Source organism: Chelmon rostratus, chromosome 14 (assembly GCF_017976325.1).
Source record: "Chelmon rostratus isolate fCheRos1 chromosome 14, fCheRos1.pri, whole genome shotgun sequence".
Taxonomy (NCBI): Eukaryota; Metazoa; Chordata; class Actinopteri; order Chaetodontiformes; family Chaetodontidae; genus Chelmon; species Chelmon rostratus.
In genome coordinates, this window is record NC_055671.1 from 1,215,199 (window position 1) to 1,243,050 (window position 27,852).

The 27,852-nt window shown below is 40.2% G+C and overlaps 1 protein-coding gene across 1 annotated transcript in view; it reads left to right on the forward strand.

Moving 5' to 3' along the window:
• The window catches only part of LOC121617626 (protein turtle homolog B-like), a 107,713-nt gene that overhangs the window by 64,159 nt on the left and 15,702 nt on the right, over positions 1–27,852 (forward strand). Inside the window, exons 7-17 of the mRNA XM_041952825.1 lie at positions 6,353–6,498; positions 11,851–11,993; positions 12,242–12,382; positions 12,517–12,633; positions 13,164–13,314; positions 14,355–14,466; positions 17,205–17,380; positions 19,395–19,621; positions 22,603–22,687; positions 25,690–25,854; positions 26,655–26,700. Coding sequence (XP_041808759.1) covers positions 6,353–6,498; positions 11,851–11,993; positions 12,242–12,382; positions 12,517–12,633; positions 13,164–13,314; positions 14,355–14,466; positions 17,205–17,380; positions 19,395–19,621; positions 22,603–22,687; positions 25,690–25,854; positions 26,655–26,700 — 1,509 coding nt within the window. The remainder of the gene's footprint in view (positions 1–6,352; positions 6,499–11,850; positions 11,994–12,241; positions 12,383–12,516; positions 12,634–13,163; positions 13,315–14,354; positions 14,467–17,204; positions 17,381–19,394; positions 19,622–22,602; positions 22,688–25,689; positions 25,855–26,654; positions 26,701–27,852) is intronic.

Sequence of the window (27,852 nt, forward strand, 5' to 3'; positions counted from 1 at the left end):
CAGGAAAACCTGAAATATAAAGCAGCATTAAAAGAGACCACAGTGGCAAGACTGCATCACTTAGTGTTGTACTGATGAGCTCATCCAGCTTCAACAATCTGAAGTTTACAGACTCCTCTGCTTAATTCCTTGAATCAGGGTTAGCAGTCTCGCTGTGATTCATGTTCCTCTGTTGTGTTCCTGTAGAGTAAGAGCATACAGCAGAGCCCCTTCAGACATTGTTGCCTTTAGTAAAGGTTCTGCCAATTTAGCAGGTCATCGTCTCATGTCTGCAGCACAAGGTTAAATAAGTACAGGTAGAGATTAACTGTATCTCTTTGCTTTATTAAGACCCCTCTAAATGTATAGCTTTAATAATCATGTTTTGAAACAATTGAATCAGTTTAAGATTGAAGTTTTTCTCATGCCAGATTGGTGTCAGGGTTTCCCCTCATGGTGCAGTGTAAAAGGATGAATAAATGAATATGAGAGACGAGAGTGCCCCTAACAATGGTAAATTATTAAGGCTTAAACTGCAAAATTCATTTTAAGATGCATCAGTGATACAGCCTGAGATGGAACAGCAAACACTCCTTAATGTGATTAAACTTTTCCACTCATCAATGTTTTCTAGCCGTTATACCACTTCCTCTCGCACAGCCAGTGGCAAATATCATGCAAGCACAAAGATCTTTCTGTAACAGTCATGTCAACTCTGAATAAAGTGGTAAAAGCCACCTATCTGAATGACTTTAACAGCTCAGTGAAGCCAGCAAAGTTACATATTTCATGTCCAAAAAGGGCTTTAAGACAAGTGTGTGTATGCACAGTGTGGAGGCTCCACATGCAGGCCTTATCTTTTTTAGAAAGTCCGTCATGTAGAGAAAGGATTTAGCTGCCATGATGCTGAGCCACTTCAGTATGATGAGTTTTTAGACAGACAGGCAGACATCTCCTCAAGGTCCATGTTATTACGCAACTGTTAAGTACATCAACTCTATAATGGAAAGCGTGTAACTAAGTTTGGACGATGGATCTCCAGAAATGTCAGTCAGTACACACGTCTCCCTCCGTTGCCACAAGTGATGACATTTCCACTGTTGATGCTTGCAAGCTGTTCAGAGAGAGGCAATGCAATTGTCCATTCTGCTTACCCATCAAGTGCCCCACAGCCACCAAAGCTTGAAGTTAAGTTAGCTTTATGATGCACATGCACAGTGCATCATATTACATCATCTGCTTCAGTGCACTGAGGCATGCATGTGTGCAATATAGCAGGACAAAGGAGGTGCTTTTCTTTTTTTACTGGTATTGCCATTTCATGCCAGCCAACATGTTATTAAATCATGCCAAGATTAAAATAGCATGTGGTCTTTACAGGATATACTGAAATTTCCTTATAAAAATTGCACAACTATCCTTTAAAAATGTAAAACAAGGACATGATGGCAAAATTGACAGTGATATTTTTATTTTCCAGAGTTGATGTATAGTTAAAAGGATTAAAATACCACCCTCAACATGAGAATTTGTTCAAGAATGTTGAACAAAATGGTAATTTTGTTCAGTAATGAATGGATTTTCTACACAAGGGACAGGGAGAGTCACAGACTGTGTGCTGTCGCTCCTCGCATGATTCCTGATTGTTTTCTGATGTTTCACAGCTTTTAGTCTTGTCTCTAATTTTGTTACACTAAAGTTTATGTGGAAATATGAAACATGAAAACCAGTCTCTGTGCCTGCCATCAAAAAGTTATTTAAGGACATAGTTGTTGTGTAAAGTACAGATTTTTTAATGGCTAAAGGAAACATTTATCTAGTGCAGACAGATAAATCAGATATCTAAGAGTTCCATCTCTTAGTCTGCAAAAACAGGCAGAAAAGAAGCAAAGCCTGGAAAGCTGGTATGAAGCTACTGCTTTGGCTCTACATCCTGTCAGCTGAAGGCTACGTCATGGCCTTTCAGGTCTGCTGTATCATTTGTATGTACCGAGTCCAGTTCCAAATCTGCTCATCAGTCTGATTCCTTTTAAGTCCCTTTTCAAATCTTTTGAGGTAGTTTTTATTTGTTGGGGAATGAAGACATATCTTCTGCTGTGCTCAAGCAGTGTATGGCTTTCACACGTATTTGGTCTCTTCTCCGACATTCATTAACTGTCCTGAATGAGTTTGTGTGTGAGGGAAAACCTCCTCGTTGGGGTGTGGAGCTACAGCTGCAGAGATAACAACAAACAGTGGAAATAAAATTCAATCTTTTTCATCATTCAGCAAATATCAATAAACAGCTGATTTTTCTGCATGCACAATGCTCTGAATGGCTTTTGCAGTACTACAGGTCACAGAATCTGACAGAATACAATGTAACACCGGCAGTAGGCTGAGGCTCAGCACTCATCCTTCTCAGGTTAGCAAAAATAACACAAGTTCTTACTTAGACATGATGGATTGGAGATGAATATTTAAGCAAAGACGTGTCGTTCTCTCCATTTTTGTGAGTACTTTTCTGTAAAAATGATGTTTGTGTCACGAGAAAAAGAGCAGAGCACGTTGAACCCAAATGCAGGAGACAGCAGGAAGTATTTAATAGAAACAGAGACACAGGACAAATGCCAGGTCCACACATACATGGGCATTTGTCAAAACAGCTTTTTTGATGCCTTTTGGCCTTTCATCAACACACAAACACAGTTTTAGGTCACTGAAAACAGAAAACTCCCTCCAGAGCGAAGATATTCAGGAAGTCTATTTGCAGTGCCGGTGTGGAGACAGGGAAACAGAGTTTTTGGCTCCAGTTTGAGACATTGTGTGCCATTATCTCATTTGTTTACGCGAGGAGATTTTGTGCGACGGTGGACGTGGCCAAAATAGTGCTGATGCTAACGTTGCTAAGAGAACTTTAAAATGTTTATGAATCGTACGATAGTGAAGTCATGCCTTCGTCCTTGTAGGATTCGTAAAAGCCTGAGTTACCCATAGCTTCCGCCACCGCTTCATGAGCTTTTCTGTCCACAACATGGCTTTTACTGCATTTTGACTGCTGTTTTTAAGAGAATAGGGAATAAAAATGAAGGGTTCCCACATAATTTTTTTTTCTTCAAGACATCCGTTTCCCCCTCATGTTTCAATCAGTAACAGCTCAGTGAAACAAAACCTTTTTTTAAGACTGTCTAGTAATTCTTTGAAAATCCAAAAATCAGTCAGCAGAACTATTGCTTTCCGAAAAATATCCAGCGAGAGTGACCCAACACTGGGAACCAAATGTGTTGTCTCCATCAGGGATGATTCTTTTCACTTGCTTCTCTCCCAAGACTCATATAGCTCACCTGTGCTCGTTGCACTCTTTCAGTCTGATATGGAATGGCCCATGACGAGAGCAAAGAGAAAATAATGCAAAACATCTGTTTCCTTGACTACAGCAATTGGCCGGTCACCTGCAAGCACAACCAAATCTAAGGCGTGGCTTAAATGTCATCCCAGCTCCCTCTCCAAATAATAACATATGGCTGATGTAGAAAAGGGATAGGCAATACACTGTGCTCTTTTGTGTAGTACTGTAACGCTGTGTTTTAAAAGGACTTTCTGCCAGTTTTACCCATAAGGGCCAGTTTGCTTACTGTGAAGGGGACTAATAACGTATGTGAAAATAGTTGTATAATGCCATCTGTGACTCTAGAGGAAATTTCTAAAGTCTAAACAGCCTTGATGATGTCATCAGGGTTATCACAGTTTACGTCTAGGGATTACAATTTTCTTAAAGAAAGCCTGCATTACAAACTGTGTAGTTTGAGACGTGGGCAGTTATAAGGCAGGCAGGGTCTAACCAAAGCATGCTTTTGATTGCATAATGGGAAATCTTACAGTCTGCTTCTTTGCACTAAACAGATGTCAAAAGATCCTTCTAAAACGTCCTTAAATGATTCATAGAATCAGAGTTATTATTGATTCTGAGCTTTCATTCAACCTCTACATTAATGCCATTCTAAAAAAAAAAAGAAAACTAAGATCAATTCGGTCCTTTATAGGTCCAAATTTTTTGTTATGTCAGAAAAAAAATTATCCTAAGTTTTCCTTGAAATGTTATTTACTATCATTGTTGATAGTTGAGTCAAGAAATTTACTCGAGATACTTTTGTCAAGTAATTACGAATGATTGTGAAAATCTTTAAACCTCAGAAGAAAGTTCCATTGGTTCATATTGATTTTTAAATGCATTCATTTAATTTACCGTTTATTATAAGCTATTTTAGAACCTTGATGATGAAATAATGATGTCAAGGGTTATCCCAGTTTCACCTTTATCAGAAAACTTGCATTGCAGTCTGAAATGTGAAAGATGTGGGTGTTTAACAGACAGTCTATCTGAAGACATTATCACAGTGCATTATGGCAAATGTAGGATTCAGAGTGTTTGGGAGCAGTGCCCGTACTGAAGTCAGGACTTTAGTCAGGAAATCTCAGTATCTGGCGCTTCGATTTTGACCATTCTGTCTGTCATGAGCCCTTTGGCTTTACTGAGGTGCAGTACCAAATTTTTGAAATACTCCTTTAATACTCCATTTAATTGATAAAAATCGAATAATTTCTCAATAATTAGTTTTTTCTGTGTCATGTTGGTTCTTGCACCACCCAAAACCTGGTAGAATGTAATGACTCCCTCTTGACAATGCTATGATGCATATCCAGAGGTTTATGCTGTGAATACATTTGGTATAGAGTAGGATCCAGTATTTATGGAGCTAGTGGGTAAAAAAACAAATTGGTTGAAGTACACATTTAATACTGAAATGATAGTATGTTTTTGATAAAGTCATCTTAGCCTGGAAAGGCAATTTTAGATTTTAGATTTATTTATCCCAAGCTGGGAAATTACAGTGCAGCAGCAGCATTACACACAGTGAAATAAGTGAAAAAATAGTGAAATAAGACTATAAAGAACAAACTGCACATGATAAAATATCAAAATAGCAAGCAGCAAAAACTATATATACCGAATAATAAAATAAGAAAGTATAGTAGTAGTAAAATAAGAAGTATTGTACAAAAGAGATTTTTATTTTTTTCCTGATTTGAAATATTTCCTGTATCTATCCCTTCGATACCGCTAACTTAATGCCAGTAGTCAAAATCAAGTAAAAGATTGATCAAAAACAAGATCTCTTGTCAGCTATAACTTCCACTTAACCCTATTTAAATGGATGCTTCTCCTTGGACTTGAAGCTAGTTCCACAAACACGACTGTGAAGCATAGGTCTTCAGAGATCACACACATATGCAGCACCCCCAGATCTCACAATAGAAGAGCACCTTTTGAATGAGAAAAGTAGGATTTGTGGAGTATGAATGTGCTGCTGAAAAATCTGCAGGCACTGTGCATGACGCTAAGTCAAGCATGAACCAAGATCTCTGTGATCCCCGACTTCTGTTCCAACACAAAGCCTTCAATCTGGATGGTTTGTAGAGGTTTTAAAAGTCTCAATCCCCTGCATCTGGCAACGTTACCCTTGGTATTGGTATCAATAAATCCATCGATGTCACACTGGAAAATGTAATGATTTTGCGCTATAGGGCAGTCACTAATAAGCAGGGGGAAGTAGATTTTCCTGTGTTTTCCAGCTACCTTTGAAGCCTCCACTGATACAGTTCCTGGATCAAGCTGTGCACAGGACATCGTTTATATGACCATCAGAGCTGCACATCCACTGGAATATGAGCAAAATTTGCAAGAAAATGTGGCACTGGGGATACATACTCCTGCCAGTACGTACATACACAGTGTACATGTGTCCATAAATATTCTTCAGTTAAAGCTTTTGCAGCTTCAGTGTGGAAGATAGCTGTTACAATGTGTTTCTCATTTGGTACATATGAATCTTATTTTGAGATGTGACTTTCTTCCTACTGTGATGCAAGGATTACACATTCAGTACCTGCTGAATTGAAGTCCAAAAAGTTCCATACTTTACTTAATAGTTCAAGGTCATGAACAAAACAATCAGTCAGTGGCACAAACGAAACAGACAAGGACCTGACAAAAAGGCTACAAATGTAGAGAAAAAACGTTTCAAAGTCAAAAGTGTGCTTACAGAGGGTTCGGCAAAAATCTCAATCCAAAACCAGTCAGCAGTCATACACTAGAAAATAACTCAGTTAAATGGCTGCAAGGCTCGTTTGTGAGGAGAACTAAGACACTTTGGAAGTACAACAAGCTAGAATGCAAGAAGTAACCACAAAATAAAACAGTAAATGAAGTGAACTGAGTCATACACACAGAGTTCCTCCAGATGACATGATGTCAGATAAAACACACCGAGCTGACTGATTTCTAATAACATTATATATAACATTCATTTTTCCCCTCTCTTCATTTTCACAGTGACCTAAAGCGCAGAGTCAGTATTCTTATCGATGGTTCCCTCATCATTGCCCAAGTCAAGCCAGAGGATGCTGGGAAATACACCTGTGCTCCTAGCAACAGCCTGGGCCGACCACCGACTGCCTCTGCTTACCTAATAGTGCAATGTGAGTGTCCTTCTTTCCACCTCAACTCTGTATTATTAATACCTTAATCCACCGACTCAAGGTTCAAAAGAAAGAAACATTGAATAGCATATAGAGAAAGAGGCGCTTTTTAATGCAAGAACGTATATAACTGAAAACAACAATAATCAAAACACATCTTTAGGTATTGTTTATTAAAGGTGGAGTTAATGATTCTGAAGGAAAATGTTGATTTTTGAACTCCACAGCCAAACAAATACATCCCTCCATTCAGTGCTTCTTTAGAAGCTCTAGCCCCCAAATTCATGAATGTGCATTGCTAGAGCAACGTCACTAACAACTGGGCTGTCTGACCAAAACAGAGATATGGCATGCTTGACACGTAAGGCTCTTCGGCCTTACCGGATCGTTGCACTTCTTTTTCAATTTTGGCTCTTCCAACCTTGCCGTCTTTGCGTGGCCGTCTCTTGGCCATCTTTCCTTCTTGCAGTCATGTTGTGGAGTTCAGCATGTTACCATGTGCTAGATTTACTGTCCTTCTCTCCCATTGCCCCCTTTCCCCTGCCCCTCAGTGCACAAACACCAGACAGCTAGCGGATCATGAGGAGATATTTGCTGACTGACTAACAGCAGTCAGTCAGCACTGACTGACCTGATGAAGGACCCACATAGTCCTTCATCAGGACTATGTGGGTGTGGTATAATCACATTTGATTGACAGTGACCAAACAACCAACCAACTTTCACCAGATTCTTATTTAAATGTTCCAAAATCCTGATTGTTGCATAGCAGCTTGTGACATCACCTTTTCTAGCCCCACCCACTTCCAACTAGTGAGAAAATTACTGAAAAAAACAGAAATATAGAAATCTGTTATGTGAAATGAGCAATAGTGTTCTAAGTTTGATATGAGTGTGTTCACATAGAATCCCATCAGTCATAGAGTGAAGCAGATTGACAAGATACCTTATTAAGGACTTTTACACTGTGTGCACAATTATTAGGCAAGTTAACTTTTGATGATTAATCATATTATTGAACAACTACAGTGCCCTCGGCCAATTGAAAATATTAATAAACTTCAAACCTGAATATCAAAGTAAGTAAAAGTGAGGTTTTAGCATTCTTAGGAGAATGTCTGCGTGTGCACAATTATTGGGCAACTATTAGTGTGCACAATTATTATGTAACTAAATGAAAAACGAAAATTGTCCCATCTTGTTTATTTCCATCAGTTAACGTGAGAATAATAAACAACTCAAAATTTATAAATAAACATTTCTGACAATATATAAAAAAGCCACTCTTCTTTTCAATAACAGTCACAAGCCTTCCATTCATGGAGTCTGTCAGTTTCTTGATCTGTTGACGATCAACTTTTTGTGCAGCAGCAACTACAGCCTCCCAGACACTGTCCAGAGAGGTGTCCTGTTTTCCTTCACCGGAAATCTCCCATTTATGAAGGGCACAAAAGTTCTTAATAGGGTTTAGGTCAGGTGAGGAAGGCGGACATGTCGTTATTCTTTCATTGTTAAGGTCTCTTAATAATATTCCAAATAATTGTGCACACAGTGTAGTTAATAAACCACACAACTGTGATCACACAATCAAAAATCTCTATTGAGCAAACAGGCAGGAGTAGTCATGAATATACATTTGCACAAAATGCACAGTACAATGGGAAACGTATTTAGTCTCTGTATTTACCTGGTTAAACCCTAAGCTCAGGTCATTTCATGCTGTTGTGTTCTATTATCATCGGTTTTGTCATTCCATACAACAGTATCAGTGCAATTCTGGAAATGCATGTAAATATAACAGTGTCTACAAAGTATTTAATTTAATTGATATTTTTACTTTAATCCCTCCACCATGGTAGGTGGGGGAGAATAAAATAAATAACATTAATTTGCCCACAGTGAAAGCAGAAAGCTCATAGCCCGTCTGGGAGTCTTGATCAGTCACTGCAAGTACCTTTTTTACTGTAAGTTCGGAACAGATTTGAAAGGTTTAGATAGCCGCCTGTGGAGATTAGGCTGTAATTAAGCACACCAGAGGACAACAAAAACTGCATGAGGACACGCTTGTTTTAGAGTCAGTGTGGACTGGCTAGTAGACTTCGGTTGAAAAAGTCTGTTTAGCATAAAGAATGGGACCTTGGTTATCTGAATACTGTACTCAATGTATTGTTCCTAACACCTTGTGGAGAAAGTAGCATGATTTCGTGCAGCCTGCCTCCCTGAAAACCATTAAACTTAAAATAGCCAGACTTCAAAACTTCGACAGCTCCAATAATTACTGTGTTGTGAGATCACAATGACCTGGAACCAGACAAAACTGTGAGCTCATGCTTTATTAGCTCTGGCTGACATCACAAGGCTTCTGTTGAAGAATGTAGAGCATGCTGTAGTGTTTAAGATTTCTTTCTGTTGTGTTTTGGTGTATATGCTTTGTACATCGCTGAATGACTGTCTTGACAAATATAACTTTAATAGAGTAGTAGCTCAGCTGTGATGTTTGAGATGACTAATCCTCATCTCTATACTTTGTTGAAAAGGGACCCCAGTGCTAACCAAAGGCTTATCCACAGTTGGAAGTTTCTGGCAAATCTTACACTGCTACAGAGCTGCATGTCCAGAAACTGTCTTATTTGGGTGGAATTGTGCTCGGTGCATCCTCTGCACCGTGGAAACGATTTGGACACTCTACCGGTCTCCAGGCAAACACTGTTCCACCTCTCCTCTATTCCCACCCAAGCACCCATTTGCTTTCTCATATACACTTTTGTATTTGGCATATGCTTACTTTCTGCCTCTCCCTCCTGCTTCCTCTTTCTCACTGCTTCTCCTTTCTCTCTCACTTCATTTCTCATTTGCACTCATTTATGTATATATATTCATACGCACACCCACACATTTCTATCTCTCCCTCCCTCTGTCTCCATCCTGGGTTGCCGCCTCCTTATTCTCTCCTCCCACAAAACACTCAGTCCATCAATCACTCCGAGCTCTGGAAAGATGATGCCTGATGAATTTGTCACTTTGGGAAAGCATCTGGCTCTTATTTCGAGGAGACAAGTGAGGACGAGCTCCCAGATTTTAGCCCTGTCGACCGGTGACTGGCCACTGGTAGTAGTCAAGGCAACAGACATTTCGCATTCCCTTGCTCTCCTACCTCCTTTGATGGCTGTACATTAGATTGTGGTGTGTGTGTGTGTGTGTGTGTGTGTGTGTGTGTGTGTGTGTCTCTGTGTGTGTGTGAGCGCGTGTGATGATCAGAAGCAGGCAACACCAGTTGTTAGAGGGAGGGAGAAGTGAGGGGGGGATTACATCATCGCTGTAAGACTAGGAGGGACTTTTCTCTGTCAGACTGCAGAGGGCTCTCTCTCTCTCTCTCTCTCTCTCTCTCTCTCTCTCTCTGTCCTATTCTTTCCTCTTATTCTCATCTTTTCCTTTTGTTATCTCTTCCTCTCTTCACCTCCTTCTCTCAATTCTCTAAATTCTCTCTTCTCCATTTGTTTCATGCCATTTTTGTCTCTTCTGTCTCATTCTGTTGAAGTCACTCTCCCACAGTCTCCTTTTCTCTCTGTCCTCCCTGTCTTTCTCCCTGAAATGATGCCAGTGAATAACTTCCCTAAAGCATCTTGCAGTGGGAACCAGCATGTCGTGAGCGATAGTGCTGTCTGAGGGCTATATTTAGAAACTTGGCTGATATTCTCGTCTGTGGTGCTGGTGGCGGCGCTCCTCTGGGCTTTCTGTGGCAGAGCGCTGCCGGGCCAGCGGTTGGAACTTCAGAGGACATCAGTTGTAGTACAAAGTTGTTCTGGCAACGGTGCAGTAAATCGATCTGTCACTGTTATTCAGTCCCTCTGTCTCACCATATCACGCACTCATTCGCTCACTCATTCACTGGCTCACGCTCTCATCTCCTCTCCTTTGTCATGCCGGATGAATGCCTTTTGCTGCTTTCTGCCAGCTTTGTTGTGTTCACAGTCACACCGCCTCATCCTCCTCTCTTCTCCACCAGCTCCTCTCTACCTTACGTCATCCAGTCACATCTCTCTCTCTCACCTGTTCTCTTTCCCACGCTCGTGCTCGGCCTCGCTCGTCCTTCCTTTATCGCTCCACCGATAGCACTCACCCCTCCTCTTCAACCCTCCTCCTCCTCTCACTCACACCATTTCTCCTCCTTATCACCCAATGCCTACTTTGAAGCTTTCCTCCTTGACCTCATTTAAGCACCACACTGCTCTCTCCCTGCTTCAGAATTCAGGATTTAGGAAGGGGAACTTTTAGATGCCCCCCCCCCTCCTTTTCCCTCCTCTTAGCCCCCTTTTTCTACCAGATGGACTTCCTTTCTCCTTGTGTGCCTGTCTTTGCCCAAAGGATATAGCTCCCCCATTTCAAATCCCAATCATTAAGACTTAAAGTACAGAGGGAAATGTGACAGTCGAGCTGCTAATGTGGAGCAAATATAATAATAAAACTCAAACATATCACTGCTGATCTGATTATGATGAGGCAGGTCGGATACATATGGTGTGAAGTAATGTGGTTTATGTCAGTGACTCTAATGGAGACACATTAAGCTCTGGACACAGTTTGGATTGGATTTACTGTAATGCTACTTTGTTGACATAATATTAAATAGTAAATGGCATAACTATCTACATGGGGATAAGGCATGTCTATAGTGTGACACAATAGTTAAAACCCTTGTGGTCCCATGAGAGCTACTGGGTCAGAAGAAGAGGAAGGAAGAGGTTTATATCCATGTGCCTTCACCAAATAATGTGACCAAAATATCAGGAACACAAGTGCTAAGCTGAGCAGGCAGGTGGGGAGCAGCACAGGACACATTCAAGACAGCAGCTTTAATAACTCTCTCCTGCTGTAGCTGTTTTAGCATGCACTTCAATTAAGGCATAAAGGTTACAGATAAAGATGTTTTTTTTTTTTAAGCCACAGAATGGTGCAGAAAGTCTTCTTAGTATACCACTCTCTATTATACTTCTGTTACTGTTGGACAGGTAGGTGTCAGCAGTTATCTTAGTTAGCTTGCTATTCTGTTGTAGGAGCTTTTCCATTACAACAAATGGAATGCTCCTACAGCTTGTGCTTATGGTGTTGTTGAGGCAGGGAGGAGGACAAATTCTGCATAGTATACCTTTAATTTCAGTTCAGGAATCCAGCTGATGTGCATTGGTGTTCATTGTTGAACAATGTATGCTCTGCAACAGTCTGCAACATAATTATGTATTATATATAACTTTATAATGAGACTACTTCCCAGAAATGATGTGATTGATTGATCTTCAATCTACACCAGGTTTTCCAAGCTACACTCACACGTTTTTTTCTGTTTTTCATCAGATCCTGCCCGTGTGGTGAATATGCCATCTGTCATCTACGTGGCCATTAGTCTACCCGGCTTCATTCGCTGTCCTGTGGATGCCAACCCCCCCTTAACCCTGGTTAAGTGGAAGAAAGATGGCCTCCCTCTCCGGGTGGATAAGGTAAGCTGGTGTGCAGCTTTGGTTCCACTCTCTTTCTCACTTTACCATGTCTTTGGCTGAAGCTTCATGTGATTCCATTTTGCACTTGCTTACATACTGTCACTTTCACTGTGCTTCTCTGTCTCTTATTTGAATGGAAAGATTGAGTTACCCTGAGTTTTGATGGGAACCAATAATTATTATTGGTCCAGAATAAGAACAAAACACTACTTTTTATTGCACACAATCCATAACTTTGCTATCCACAGTACCCCGGTTGGAGCCAAATGGACGATGGCAGCATCCGTGTGGCAGAGGTGACAGAGGACTCTCTCGGCACCTATACCTGCATGCCTTACAATGCCCTGGGTTCCATGGGATGGTCCCCTCCTGCTCCCCTGGTGCTAAAGGTACTCACAGTCACTGTGTCTTAAGACTGTTCCAAAAGAAAACAGCTCTGGTGCGTTCAGGAGGCAGTGCAGGTTTACCTAAGCAGCTCATGAGTGTTTGTACTTACCTGTTTTGGCTGTGTCACCCTGGGCAGGACCCTCCCAAATTCTCAGTGGTTCCTGGAGGGGAGTACAGGCAGGAGGCTGGGAGAGAACTGGTCATCCCCTGTGAGGCGGAAGGAGACCCCTTTCCCAACATCACATGGAGGAAGGTAAGACACCTCCCACACTCTACACCCCCCCTCCTGCCTGTGTAAGGCTGTTTCTAATCATGTTGTTTTATGTCACATTCAGTGTTTTCTTTTCTGAATCCTGCCTGTCTGTAGTGGGTGCTCAGATTTTAATTACTCAAACTGCTGTATGTTATTTTAGGGGTTCTAATCACATTTTAATGATGTCTATAAAATATGCAATCAAGGGAACATATTAGATTCCCTCAATTGTTTGCTTCTTTATGAGGCATGTTCAATCTTGCCCACTGACTACTGTGTGATTAGCGATTGTTTTTGTCTCCCACTTATGAAATTCAGAATTCATTATCTTGTATAATTTCATGTCATACATTGAAACCAATATTATTGTAGTAGATGTCAGACTGTAGATTGATAGTTTTAATAGCTGGTAAACTATCCCTACTGCATACATGGCTTGTATGTTTTTTTCAAAGTTGTAAATTTTGAATTGCATATTCTAACCTATTCTTCCCGTCTCTCTTTTGTTGGCTTGGCTGGGTGGACTGCAGGTAGGGAAGCCCAGTAAAAGCAAGCACAATGTTCTGCCCCGAGGCAGCTTACAGTTCAAGTCACTCACAAAGGAGGACCACGGGGAGTGGGAGTGTGTCGCCACCAACGTTGCCACGAGCATCACTGCCAGCACGCATGTCCAAGTCATAGGTACCTATACACAAATGGACAAACACATACACACACATCAGAATCTCTTTCTTTAACAACTGTACTAATTGACTGTTCGCTGAGCCCTGATCCCTTGGTTACTATGGCTGTGCTCAAGCATCAAGACATTTCCATTTTTAGCCATTTTTAAAAAGGATCTTTGTTTTCAGAAAGAGCTAGACCAAAGCAGAATCTCATTTCTAATCGATGTCAGTTTTGCAGCGTGAAATCAAATCTTTTGCGGTTCGGTGGTGGATATTTTTTGTCTTTAATAACCAGGAAGTGTCTCCAAGAGAACACCTGTTGGGAACAGATGCTTACCTGTGTATTAACGCACGTAAGCATGTAATTGTGTAGTAATACAGGTAAGAATGTAGTGGGATTACAAGTACTGATGGTCTTGCTTTAGCATCCTGCAACTCTTTCCATCATCCGCTCAACCACAAGGACAACACACTGCGAGCTCTCTGATGATTTTGTTCAAGAACTGTCTATGAAATGTTGAAATTCTAAAATATTTGAGTGCCTTAGGTAAACGTTGTCATTGCCCTGTTGTCAGTTTTTTGTCCTTTCTGACCACTGCACTTTTTCTCTGGATGTGAGCCAGTCAAATTAGAGCAATGCAATGACTGGATTGAGCTGGCTCCTGATTGGTCTCCTGGTGCTTTGACTGCAGGACATTACCTAAACAATGGAACCAGAAATGAGCAAAAACGCATGTTAAGAATTTGGGCTGGAAAAATTATTCTTAGCACTTTTATTTCTGTTATTTATGATTGGCAGGTAACACTTACAAAAAAGCTGATTTCGGACATTTTTCAAGATTACATTGTTAAGGCTACCTTTAGTGTTTCTTTCTAACTTTCTTTTTTCCAGTTAGATGTTGCATTAGGTTGCTTGCTGCTTAAAAACAAATGAGCAGGTCCAGCCCACAGTAGATGTATTTGATAAGTAAATGGTTGTACTGTATCACAGCAAGGCTACTCGGTGACTAATGTGCCCTTTTAACAAAACCTCTTCTCACTGCTTCCTCTCTGCAGGCACAAGCCCCCACGCCCCCACCAGCGTCCATGTGGTGGCGTCCTCCACCTGGGCCAATGTGTCCTGGGAGGCAAGTTATGATGGAGGCTACCAGCAGACATTCTCAGTCTGGTACGGCCATGTGTGAGTCATCCCAGCATGCTTTGCTTCCTGCTTATTCTTCTTCCAATACTTCCTCTCTTATCTTTGAAAATGTCTTTTCTAGGGTTGTGTTCAGAACAGTTGTAAAAATGTAGAAAAGGAAATACATGGAGATCCAATGTGAGTGATTTTTGTATCTCTATCTTAGAATTTCTGGAGGAAAAAATAAATACAGTTGCAACTAAACTGAACATGACCCGAAGTTCTCTGTCCTACTGCTGCTGCTGCTGCTGCTGCTGCTGCTGCTGCTGAGCTGCTGCTGCTTTGCTTGACTGGAAAACCCCCCCTGGGTTGAATGTTTCACTTAATGAATTAGTTGAGGTATACTGTCCATGTCTGGACAGTATAATCTTAATCATATTAAAGTTACATTAACGCTTGTTTACATGGGAAAATAAGTGAAATGTTTAAGTATAATGTAAAATGCATTTGTCTCTCTGGTTGTCATTTTGCTGCTAATCCTGACCCTGGGATTTAAGGGATCAGGTCTAAATAAATACAATATCTCATTTTCTTGAAGGAGTATGAAGTACTGTGTTAGCCCCTGTCTAAATGTAATCCATCTGCGTTTTGTCTGATTGGTGTGAGAGCAAACAAAAAAAGTGTGGTGGATTTCATCAGATTTCACTGGATTTCATAGGATGTTATCACACTATTTAACAAAGTGCTCCATTAAAGGTCCATGCTATTTGACATTGCTGCCAGCTGCATTTTCAGAGCTGGTTGATTTTACACAAACAGTCTCTTCTATGAGAGTTGAAGATGTAGCAACTAATGCAGTAATTCAGGCATGAAGTAAGAGATATTTAATATATGTAATTGTGAAAGTGGTAACTGCTGCCAGTAATGTGTGTTGCAGACTGTGTAAAATGCCTTTGTTCAGGTGTTCTTTAACTCAGGAGTTGGATGCATTCTTTGTCTTGGTAGAAAGAGAATCTTCTCTCTCATTATCTGTGTAATGCACAATACTCAATAAACCTGTGCAGTTTTAGCAGGCTTTTCCCTGCAATGAGACAACATCATTACCATTATCATTACCATTAGCATCTCACTTGGACCCTGCTGGACAAATCTAGCATTGATTTCACCGCTAAACTTTCGGTTCTGAACATGTAGCACTCCTGCTCAAGAACACATGCAAACAGTTCAAGGAAGTAGAGGACAAATAGAGCGGCAACATTCTGCTGTGCTGTTCATATGCAACGTGAAGTCTATATGAAATGCTTATTGGGTGAGATAGTACAGCGTCACTGCAGCACAGCAGCGTAGGTGACTCCACACACAGTTTCCAATAATCATTTTGAACTCATCAGATTATTACACATCATTTTGACCCACTTTCGTAAGTTAGTACTATAATCACTGGAAACCAATGAGACAGTCAACAAGAAACTAGCTCTTGGTTGCATTTAATATTGTGTGTGACCAGCTATGATTTATGATATGATATGATATGAAAGGAGACTATTTACAACATTAAACACCATTCTGGGATTTATTGAAAATGTGATCTTTGTTCAACACCATTAGTATTGCTTATGAACCAATCCACGGGAACAGGATTAACGATAACCTGACTGTAACTGATGATGCTTTATTAAAGCAGTAAGGGAACTGCAAAGCAGCTTAATTATTAAAAAAGCAGACATCAATGATATTTATGGTGAGAGCAAACATAAGTGAGTGACACGAGCAGTGCAGCTTTGGGTTGGATCAATCTCAGTGACATCTCTCAGGTGGTCCATGCCTCCAAAGTCATAAAAAGTATTTTTAGATGTCAGTATTTTGTTCATGCTGGGCATGAAGAGTAGCTTTCTAAATCCTGTCCAATCCCTCTTGTAAAACAGATCACTTCAGGGCACTATTCCAAATATCTTCCAGTACTCATACAGTACAATAGTACATCAGATAAGACTGTATCAGAAGATAAAACGTTTCCATTATTATATTGATACTTGAAAACTCAGCTGAGTGCAGTTCACAGTCAGGTTCACAATCTTGCGTGACTAAACACTGCTATATAAACGTAAAGGAGTTTCTGTACTGTTACTGTATATGAACAGAAGGAGTGTTGCAGCTGTGTACAGTCGTCTGCAGTATTTGGTCATGGTGCAGTCAATGCTGAATGTATGGCATGCATCCTGCAAAGCTGAGCGCAGCATGGGCTTATTACCATCAAGTGATGTGAATGAACGCTAAAAAACTTAATGGAAGAAATTTTTCATTTTTCAATTGTGTGATGTTGGCTCAGTGACGGAATATGAACCAGAAGGTGACCAAAATGCATCCCCCTTGTTAACCTGCCCTCCTCTCTCCATCCCCTGGTAGCAGAGAGTGCAGAAACAGAGTGACTGTGTGGTTAAATATGTTGGACTTGTCTGCCTGACTCATTGATCCTTTATCTGACTCCAGTTGTCCACGTTAGAATCTTTCACCGACCATGGCTCTGAAACATCAGCAGCCTGACTGTGCTGTGTATTCAGAAATTCAGAAATATTCTGAAATAGCAGACAGATTTGTGGTCTTGCCTTTTTCTCTCAGTTCCGCCCTCCTGTCAGATTCATCTTGGAACTATACCATTCTTTGAACAAAATCTGATTGAACTTCTCTTTCAATCAACATCAAATCGACTTCAATCCAAGACAAATTATCGTATTATCAACTATCTGTTTTCTGTCTGCTCACCACTCATCCTGACTCCTGTACAGGTTGAAGAGAGAGCATCTAGGTCCACATGACTGGCTTTCTGTACCCGTGCCTGGTGGCCACGACTGGATGGTGGTGCCCAGCTTGGAGCCAGAGACAACATACCAGTTCAGCGTTCTGGCCCAAAACAAGCTTGGCACAGGCCCCTTCAGCGAAGTTGTCACTGTGAACACACTAGGTGAGTATACTCACTACTGCTTGACTGGAACAAAGGGACCCAATAATAACATGGCTTTGGCAGGTATGCAGCTAAAATGACTAGAAAGCCTGTTACTTGGAACAAAAAATGATTCAGAATTTTTCAGTGCAAGTATTCAGTTTAACAACTATTATAAACCTTGGTTCATGAACACTGAGCCTTGAACATCTCATGTAAATAATGTGTCTCTAAACTAGAAGAACAATTTTGAGCAAGTGCTCAGGTTAACATAAATATGAAAGTGCACCATTTCAAGAAAAATGCAAGGTAGTGCAACAGTGGTTTAAAAAGTTCAGTTCTGTAAGTGAAGTTAATGTTTAATGCCTCAGTGCAAGAATGGGCCATGTAATGATTCACAAACTAAAGAGCTGCATCTCTGTGGAGGATCATGCTGATGTCTTCTGTGCTTTCATTTTCACATTGTCTTCATGTCTACAGGTGTTTAGTCAGAAACTCTAAAACAGTGTTAAACATACCAGGCAGTATTCAGGGGGGAGGCAGTGAGTTCATCTGGCTCAGTGAAGGTTCTTAGGCCACTATGAGACACTAAGTGTGTAAGTGAGTGAAGGAATTAGTCATTGTGTTATTTTCTGGTCCTTATAAGGTGCTTCACCTCTACAAGTCTGTTACATTAATTGGGATAAACAAGAAAATATCTAACTGCAATTCTTCTGACCAATGCTGCAATTTTAAATGCAATTATTTTGTTTAAATACAACTGTGTGCCTACTCTATATGAATTGCCTGCGTAGTATCAAACACAATATAACTGTACTAATACTGCAGTAGTTAAAGTATTATCACAAATGTATCTACCAAAATGAAACTGGATAAAATAATGTAGTTGCTTATTGTAGAGGGACTTTTTTGATTTAACCAGTCAGTCAAAAACTTCAACTAGTGTTGTACAGAAAATATATTATATTAGCTGCCTACTGAAATTACTTTGTACATCAGTATGTTCAAAAAGAGCTGCCGCTCTGTTGGTCTTTCATTAACAGCAAAGGGGTACATACATATTTACATATTACATATTTACATATTTTTCTTACACAAACCCGTCTGTGACCAAAATATGCAGTCATCATCATCCAGAGAAAAGACCCATGAACCACAAACAGCCAAGATTCCTTTTTTCTGCTCCTCCAACTTACAGTGTGAGTTAACTGCAGCGGAGTAACTGTTCGCACAGCAGTTGTCAGTACGGGTGGTGAAATCAACAGTTGTCATTTGCTACAACATTGTTCTGACTCTGCCCCGTTATGTTGTATCTTAGATTTGTGTACTTAAATGTGACATTTAACAAGACAATTCAGTTTTTACTGGAAAAACAAATTATAACAGATTATCAAACAGCAAGGTAAAAGCTACCCTGTTAAAGTTCAAGATAGGCTTTTGTTAAATCATTATGCAGAATATCGTCTTACAGAAGTAAGGAAAGGACATTTATTCAGTAGAAATTAAGCTGTCACAAATTATTACTTAAAGATAAGTGACGTGCTGAAAATTGGGATAACTACTCACGCGTCATCACCTTGTGTGTCAGCCAAGGAGCACAAACAAGGAGGACAAAGCACTGAGCCCAGGGGGGGCTTGTTGTCCTTCTCCTTTACAAACCCTTTTAACAAAGTCCTGCACTATTCATTTACAGACCAGATGTCCTCACACATGTGGCTTAGGCTTAGTCCTCTTTACTGAAGCAAATAAAAATAATAATAGTGCACGCACACACACACACACACACACACACACACACACACACACACACACACACACACACACACATATATATATATATTTTAAGATGTAGTGAATGAAGTCCATGTCCACAGGTGGTCGGGGAACTGTGTGTGTGTGAAGTGTGAATGACAGACGCGTTCATTCCGCTCATATGATGGAGAATTATTTGGGTGACTGATTCACTGGGCTCATGCTGGTGGAACTGCTCATTGAATAAATAACTGAGTCACTCAACCCTCATGTGCTTTTCCAGTATTTCCTATAAGTACCCCTGAACCATTGGTGCTGCTTACCCCACCACGGTGCCTCACAGCCAATCGCACGCAGCAGGGAGTCCTGCTCACCTGGATCCCACCTGCCAATCACACAGCACCTATCCAGCATTATGTCATGGAGTTTCGTCTGGGGGAACGATGGGAGGTCTTGGACGACAGCATTCCTGCTGGGGAGACGGAGCTGCTCGCCCGAGACCTTATTCAGGTAAAAGATATGGACTGTAGACTTTACATGCAGTATTATACAAGATCTACATGCCATTTCCAGGCTAAAGAGATATGTGGGACGTTGTGTAGGGTTAAACACACCTGCCCCTTTCAGAGAGGAAGTACTACACCACTTTAGACCTGGACAGTAATCATTATGACTTGAATAAAAACTACTGTGTACGGGATCAGGCAGCTAGAAATGCAACTATTACCTGACGTTGTTGCTTCTCTGTCAATCAGCCCCGTAACGTAAACATGCGAGGCCCCCCGCAGTTAACTATGAGTGAGTGGTCTGGAAGAATCCACCCAAAACCTCAATGAATATCTTTAAAAAAGCCAAATTACTTGCCTTAACGAATTTGGTTTGTAAATAATGTGAAGAATTGTAAACTATCAATTCCATGAGGCTGTTCAATCAGTGTCAGATCAGCCTGGAGAGCACTCAGTCGCTGTCAAGGTGTTGATCCTGTGACTGTCATTATAGCCTAAGGGAGCTGTCCGTGGTCCGCGATTGTTGCTTCCCTGAAGCGGAGTGATCTGCTGTGATAAGGCTTTTTAGAACGGTAGGCGTGATGAATGCTCATTATATCACAGTTAACAGTTAATTCACCTTTCCGTTTTATAATGTAAAGTATTTCACAAGAATAAACCACATGCTTTATGTTTGTCTATGCTATAGTGCATTATTTTTCTGAAAAAAAAAACTCCAATCTTTTTTCATATCTGTCTAAGAGGTAGTTGAAAAGACTTAAATTCATGATTAAAGTAAAATTCTCATATTTTTCAACTGAGGTCTTATCCTCATCCTGAATAACTTTGTAGTCACCACCTCATCTTCAGTTCTCCTCGCCTGTGTACCCTGTTTGGAATAAATAAGGTTGATGGTCTAAGTAAATTACAATGGTCCTCATCATGGTTTGCTGAGTCTCCTTAAAAGACCACCAAGTAACCAAAGCTTCTCTTGTTTCTTGTCATTTCACAACCATGTACAGACATTAAGTCAACAGTAACTCACAGCCTCACACATGTAAAAAAAAATCAGCATGTGCACATGAGAAGACAGCTGTTTGGTTAGTCAGCTGGTTGCTCTGTAAGTAGACCCATATGCAGTTTGCTACAATAGCTAATCCAGTTGTAAATAAGAGAATAAATAATTTTAAATGATTTATCAAAGACTTAACAGCTGTATCTGGAAAGCTTAAAATTGCAGTAACTGATTTTTTTGGCCACTTGGGGGCAGCGGAAACAATAATAATAATAATAATAATTCATGTCATGTCTGTGTCTACCTGATGAATGTAACTCTGTTTTAGCTCTGTTTTCATCTCCACTCCTGAGGGAAATATTCGCTATTCGCTAACTGTGTCTGTCTGCATTGATTTAACAGTTTCCCACTGTACACTGCTGATGCTGTAACAACAAACAGTGACAGTCTACTCTGTTTCACAGTGCAGAACTTTGACTGAATGCCTCAGCCTTCAACTTTCAAGTAAATGAGCACATTAAATAAGTCTGGTATAAAACAGTTTAGTCAGTTTTCAGTACATAATGACTGCTATCAGCTGTCCTTCTACTGAAGAGATAGCTGTGTTTTAGCTGATTGCTGAGGAGCCTCAGATATCATCAGACTGCATATGATTTGACAAATGTTGAAATCCTGTTTAATGAACTTGCCAGTATGAGCATTTTCTGCTCAAAGCTTAACACTGAAGCTGTGTTCAGACTGCAGGAAAAGTTGTTAATGCTCTAAATTACAAATACGCAGTTCAGATTCTGCATATGTATACTAATGTGCTGCCATATCCACCTTGGTTGTCATAGTAACAAGGTAGGTGTGCACAAGCTGACTAGGCTCACTTTCTGACCGTCTCTGTGGGTTTTACTGTGTCATTTCTTGTTCTTATCTGTTGCATCTAGCACACAGAAGACACACAGGCCTTTATTTGTGCAGCTCTGCCTGAAACATGAAATTAAATACCATATATTACACTGTATCAACATAAATTATGAATACAATATGCTTTTTAGAGGACAGTGAATTTCCTCTTTGAGTCTTTGTCTCGACAGCAAATCTTTACTGATTTGTGAGTTCTGACACATTGCGTCTTTTTCACAATTTCACATCTCGCTCATGCTGGCTAATTCTCTTGCCACGTCATGTTTGAAGTTCTTTCTTTAATCTAACTATCTACCACTTTCAGCTCCATGCAGATGCTTTTATCTCTCCCGTCATTGCACAGCAAACACCCACACACACCTCTCTCCAGCGCGCTCACCACACACAATGCACCTAGCTTGTATAACTTTTTTGCTCCAAATGTCTTCCTGCACCGGCTGAGGTAATTTGACCAGGAGGGATGCTCTGTATTTGTGTAAAAGTGGTGCTGTGCACTGCCTAAGCACAGCCAGCACCAAGAGAATGAAAAATAGGTTTTTAAAAAGCTTAATATGTCTTTCAGTCATTTTTGATATGATTATATGATATTGATTTTAAAGCCATTGGACAAGCCACTGTGAGGTTAGTTTACAATTTAAATCATTCTGCTGTCTGAATGAAACCATTATTGAAAAGTAAACTATATCATCCATTTTTAATATCTTTTTGAAATTCCTATGAATAAAGCTTGAGGGACTTGTGAGAGACAGACTGAATAAAGAATGGTCAAGATGTGCCAAATTTGCTTACAAAGCCTGACTTCTTGGTTCCATTCACGCGTGATACATGTTTTACCTCAATGATTTTTATAGTTATTCTCACATTAAGACTTTCAAATCTAATAAATAATGAGACTAAAAGTTAACAGAAACGGTGAGTAACTGAGCTGCACTATTTATTTCCAAAGACTTGACGTGTTTTAACTGTCTGGTCTTTAGCTACGCTAACAGAATCTTACAGCCTGACTGAACCTTTCTGATGCTGCACACGAGACCTGGATCACCTTCTAAATGTTGTTCTCTCTGTTCTCCTGCTCCCAGGAGGCATGGTACGAGTTCCGTGTCATGGCCATAATGGATGACATGATCAGCGAACCTAGCAACATAGTCGGAGTGTCCAGCACAGGTGAGCCATTACATCATTAAATGAATCATAATTACACCTGTCATCATCATTAACAAAATCTGACTATAAAAGCACAAATAGCAAATGTGTGAACCCTCGATTATAAAGTATACTGTATATGCATATAAAATGAATCTGAGACTGAGAGAAGAAAGGGCAGGTCTGCTTGAGACTCACTGGCAAGAATTCAGAGGAGCTTTTCTTGTCAATGCTGGGATTCGACCCGACAACCTCTGGCTAGAATCTGCATCTCTAACCTCAGGCAATCTTAACATTTCTGAGCTGAGGAGGGCCTGCAGATGTATTGCACACGCAGCAACTTCAACTTTACATTTTGCTCACTCAGCACTATTAAATTTAAGCTGGCTTTACATGCACACTCCTTTGTACCATACTGAAGAGTATGACATCATCGCTCTCCCATCTCCCACAGATTGCACTGGGCTGCTTCGCACTAAAAAAGATTCATTAAAGCCAATCTTTTTTGGCCTCAAAACAGAGAGTATGTTTTGAATCTGAAATGAAACCCCACAAAATGTGATGTCGCTTCCCTGCAGAGGTCACTGAGTACACAGCATTTGGACAGAGCAGCTGTTGGTAGCATTTTTAGGGAAGATTTGCTCAGGATCCCTTGGATCTGGAAGTACTCTGCTGCCCTCTACCAGTAAAGGTGGGGATATATGCAACAAGCTGCTCAAATGCTCCTGCTCACTCCTCTGTTCATCTGATATTCATTTCTTTCTCTATGCATATTGTCAATCAAAATCATACTTAAAATATGTTTTCGATGCACACTGTCCTTCCAAAAATGACAAAGGTGTTGTCTGGCTGACCAGTAGATATTTCAAGTACCAATATTGCTGGAGGTACAATGCTTTGCATTTTGCTGTGTCATGCTTCACTGCAGCACATAAACCACTCTAACAAGTTCATAACAAAGGCTGACACATTGTCTCTCCGCCCCCCACCCCCCCACCCCATCACTGAGCAATTCATTAGCATGTAGGTCTCTGTAAATCCAACATTAATAACGGAGGACAGTCCTAAAACTTGGTAGTTCCATAGCAGGAGCTAAAGTAGCTGTAGAGCACATTGTCCACTTTAGTACACTGGCAGGGTTTTCATTATCATAATGGTATTCTTAAAGCACAGCTGTGAGAAATGCAGCACTACAGTGTGGTCCAGTGCGGGCAACTGTAGGGTAGCAAAATCGTGCTCCATACAGTGATTGTTTATGTCATGAATGTTCAAGAAGATAACTTAGTGACACTATTGTCACTTTAAGTTTGAATCCTAATTGAAAGTCATGTCCAACTTGTCCAAGACTGGTGTAAAACACTAATGTATTTACAAATCTCATCCTTTCCATAACATTTCATTCATTAAACCTTCTTCCCTCCTGTTTCCTTATACTTAAAGTTGACAGCTGGAAAACAAGCCAACAACAAAAGCACAATTGTAATTAGTAATAAATAAAGCTTTCATGTCTGTCTTTCATGTACGACTGACCAGGTCATCTCAAATATGCCTGACAGAAGTGAACATGTTGGGTTTTCTCCTGTCTGAAGTGTTCGCGGCTGCAGTTTGATCATTAACATTTCATGTCTGACAGACTGTAAAAGATTTTGCAGTTCTGATGGGACAAGCATTTTATCTGCTGCTGTCCTCTGGCTTCATTTGAAATAATGTTTAGATAGAGGATATTTATGAGTCGTTATAAAAGCACTGCATTATGGCTTGGGTGGAGATAAATGTTTAATTGCAGTAGGCTACATTGTTGCTGCCACCTAGAGGTATGCGTACAAGAACCCTTATGCTTGTTCATGTGTAAGGCAGGAGGGATGGGTTGGGGTCACAGTTGGTATTCTACTGTTCCCTTAAAGCACCCTTCCACTCAAAAACATGTTTTAATTAATACTTCACTGTGATGTTTGAGCTTCACTGTGCAAAATGATGACACTAGGAGACTATTTTCACACTCACCAGTGCCCACATCTTTGAAAAACTTGATAAGGTGGCTTCTATGGTGGCCCAGTTTGCTTGAAAATGTAATGAAGTGCCCTCTAGACTGCCATTTCAGTGGAGAAAATGTGACCATGTAAGATGTCCTATATGCTGGAAAATGAATTGGTCTCTAATAGTAGTTATAGAAATAGCAATAGTTAAAGTTCTCCCTGTTTTATTACAGAGGTGCAGTAGCTATACTTTGAATCTTAACCAGACTTAACAGTTTCAGCTAAAAACCATCACAAATCTCTGCACACTGGTGCCCCATCACATGCAACTGGTCCCCTTCAGACAGCCTGAGTCTGTCACTGCTCAGATCCTTTACTTAATGAACTTATTGCTAAAAGTAGCTGTACCACAGTCTATATGCACTGCTACAACTACAAATAAAGTCCTGCATTCAAAACTTTATTTAAGTTTTTTAAGTAAGTATTAACATTAAAATACACCTGAAATACTAATCTTGAATCTCATTGGATATGGCAAGAATTTTCCTTTCATTGGACCTTTACAGTTCCTCTGCAGGAACCGAGGAATTATTGGGCTTATGAAGGCTTCTCTTTATTATTAGGGAGTGCTTATGTGCATACCTCGCAAAATGAAAACATCAGAAAGTCCTGATTACGATTCTGATATTGTTAAATAGCTGCCAAATCAAAGCACAGTGTGTTCTTGTGGGGGACAGTGTGCTCTTTAATCTCACAGTAAATATCACCCTCTGCTTTACAGCCAGAAAATGAATTAGCATTAATCTTGTGGAGTGCTGTATCAGAAGACTAGTTTTACTTTTGTTTACTCTATTTGCTGTATTTAACAAATAATTAATCCATTAATTAATTAATCCATTAATGTGTCGTTTTGTCCACCTCTGGGTAGGCCTTCATATCTCCATCTGCAAACTGTCAGGGCCCTCTTTTTTACCACATCATCATTTTGCTGTTGCACTTTGGCTGAACTGTTTTTCCGTCCCTGACTCTTCCCCACTCGCCTCACAGACGTCTTCCCTCCTCCAGAGATGGTGGAGGAACGTGGACTAGCGAGACCAGTGGTGGCTGGCATTGTGGCCACCATCTGTTTCCTGGCTGCAGCTGTCCTGTTCAGTACGATGGCTGCCTGCTTCGTCAACAAGCAGCGCCGGCGGAAGCTGAAGAGAAAAAGAGGTGAGGGGAAAGTCTTGGTTATTAATAGTTTTCTCCACAATTGCTGAGCCAATTTTTAGCAAACTTTTAAAATATCACAAAAATAAGATGAGAAGATTTCCTGATGTTGTACAGTTGCATATGGCATTTCATGGTGTTTGAACATTAGCGGGCTGTTTTTGTCACTGTATTGGCTTGAATACATTTATGAAAAAAGTATGACACAATTAATGTAACTTACAGTTGTGATTCATTCAGTTGATCTGCAACCTCATGCTGCTTTATCTGACTCATGCCCTCTCTGCTTTACATGTTCAAAGAAGATATATCCATTTAATTGTCAGACTTAGTGGCTGGATGACATGGCTTTTGAGGGATTGTCAGACTCGACAAACACTTTTTACAACACAAGCCTGCATCATCCTAACCCTAACCCTTTTACTGTTATCCTGTCCCTCCATGCTCCATTTATGTCATCTTTGGGGAATCAACTTTTTATAAACCTTTTATGTAAATGTCTTGGATCAGTGTTGTTTATCATGAATACCAAAAAAAAAACATGTTAACCATTGTAAATATGAGGTGCGGCAACTTTGGGGCCAGCTTGAAAATGAAATTCTCATCCTTCTATAAACCTTGCCTGTAGGGTTTGTTCTCTGCCTGAATGCCAGGAGCAAAGATCTAGCAGCCAGTGTATTTTGTACTCATTTCTTTTAATCATTCTGGAATAAGAGACAGACAACTCTGCAATAATTATAATACAAATATAAAATGGCAGTAGTGGCAGTAATGGTCTTTTCTGTATTTCTCCCTTCTTCCAGACCCCCCACTATCCATAACCCACTGCAGAAAAAGCATGGAAACTCCGTGAGTAACTACATAACGCACAACACTGTTTCACTGCTACACCAAAGTATATTGTATAAGTATAGTCAGGGTAGTGTGGGGCATGTGTTTGAAGGACATTTAGATACGGCAGACACAAATACCAACCCTGCATGCAGCAGAGGGGGCTTGTGTTGCAGTATGAAGTGTGGAGATAATGTTCGGTTAATGACTGTGTAACACACACAAAAAAGCAACATGAAAAAAAAGTTTGCCACATCCAACCTACTACTTTGCTTATTTAACTTATTGAGTTAAATGATTAGTGTACACATAACTTTATAACTGTTAGCTTCAGAGTTTTGCAGTTGTTGTGGGGTCATATCAATCAAGTTAATCCACTGAGTCTTCACCTCCTTGGATGATGGGAGAAGGTAAAGACTTTTGTGTTGCTTCTTGCAGCCAACAACAGAGAAATTGGCATGCATTGCTCTTAATGATACCTTTCACATCTTTGTGTTACCAGAGTCAGTGTTATAGCGAGGAAAATAATAGTTAGTGGATGTAACTCTGGTTCTATGAGTACATGCGTAGCCCTGTGCCTGCACATTTTTGCAGCCAAAGTAAGGCACATTATTTTAAAAAATGCTAAAACTTTTATCACAGTTATGACAGTATTACAAAATCCATGTCGTGGCAGAACATGACACCAATGACGAAATAGGTATACCACTAACGTCTTACATACTGTACATATACAGCTCTATGAAAAGAACTGCAAATGCTTCAGAGATCAAACAAAGATCAACTTATCCTATTGATACAAAACTGACAACTTCACATCAGAACTGTGTTTTTTCAGTTTCTTACTTGCTCCAAACCAAATATCAACAGGTAATTGGCATTGTACCCTGCTGACATCAAAACAAGAGCTGTTAGGGTGTCTGTTTGTGACATAACAAATGTTCAAAAACAACTTTGCATGCAATACACAACAGTTGTGTATCATGGGTCAAAATGTCAGACAGAGATGTGTTTAACAATGAATGATGTATAGAAATGTAATTGCTGATTACATTTGGCAATTGAATAAAGGACATTTAAAGGCTAGTTTTTGAATGTTTGTGACATAGAATAATGAAGCAAAGATGTTTAATCTAAATGGATCTACTGACCAGCAGTCACAGAGAGTTT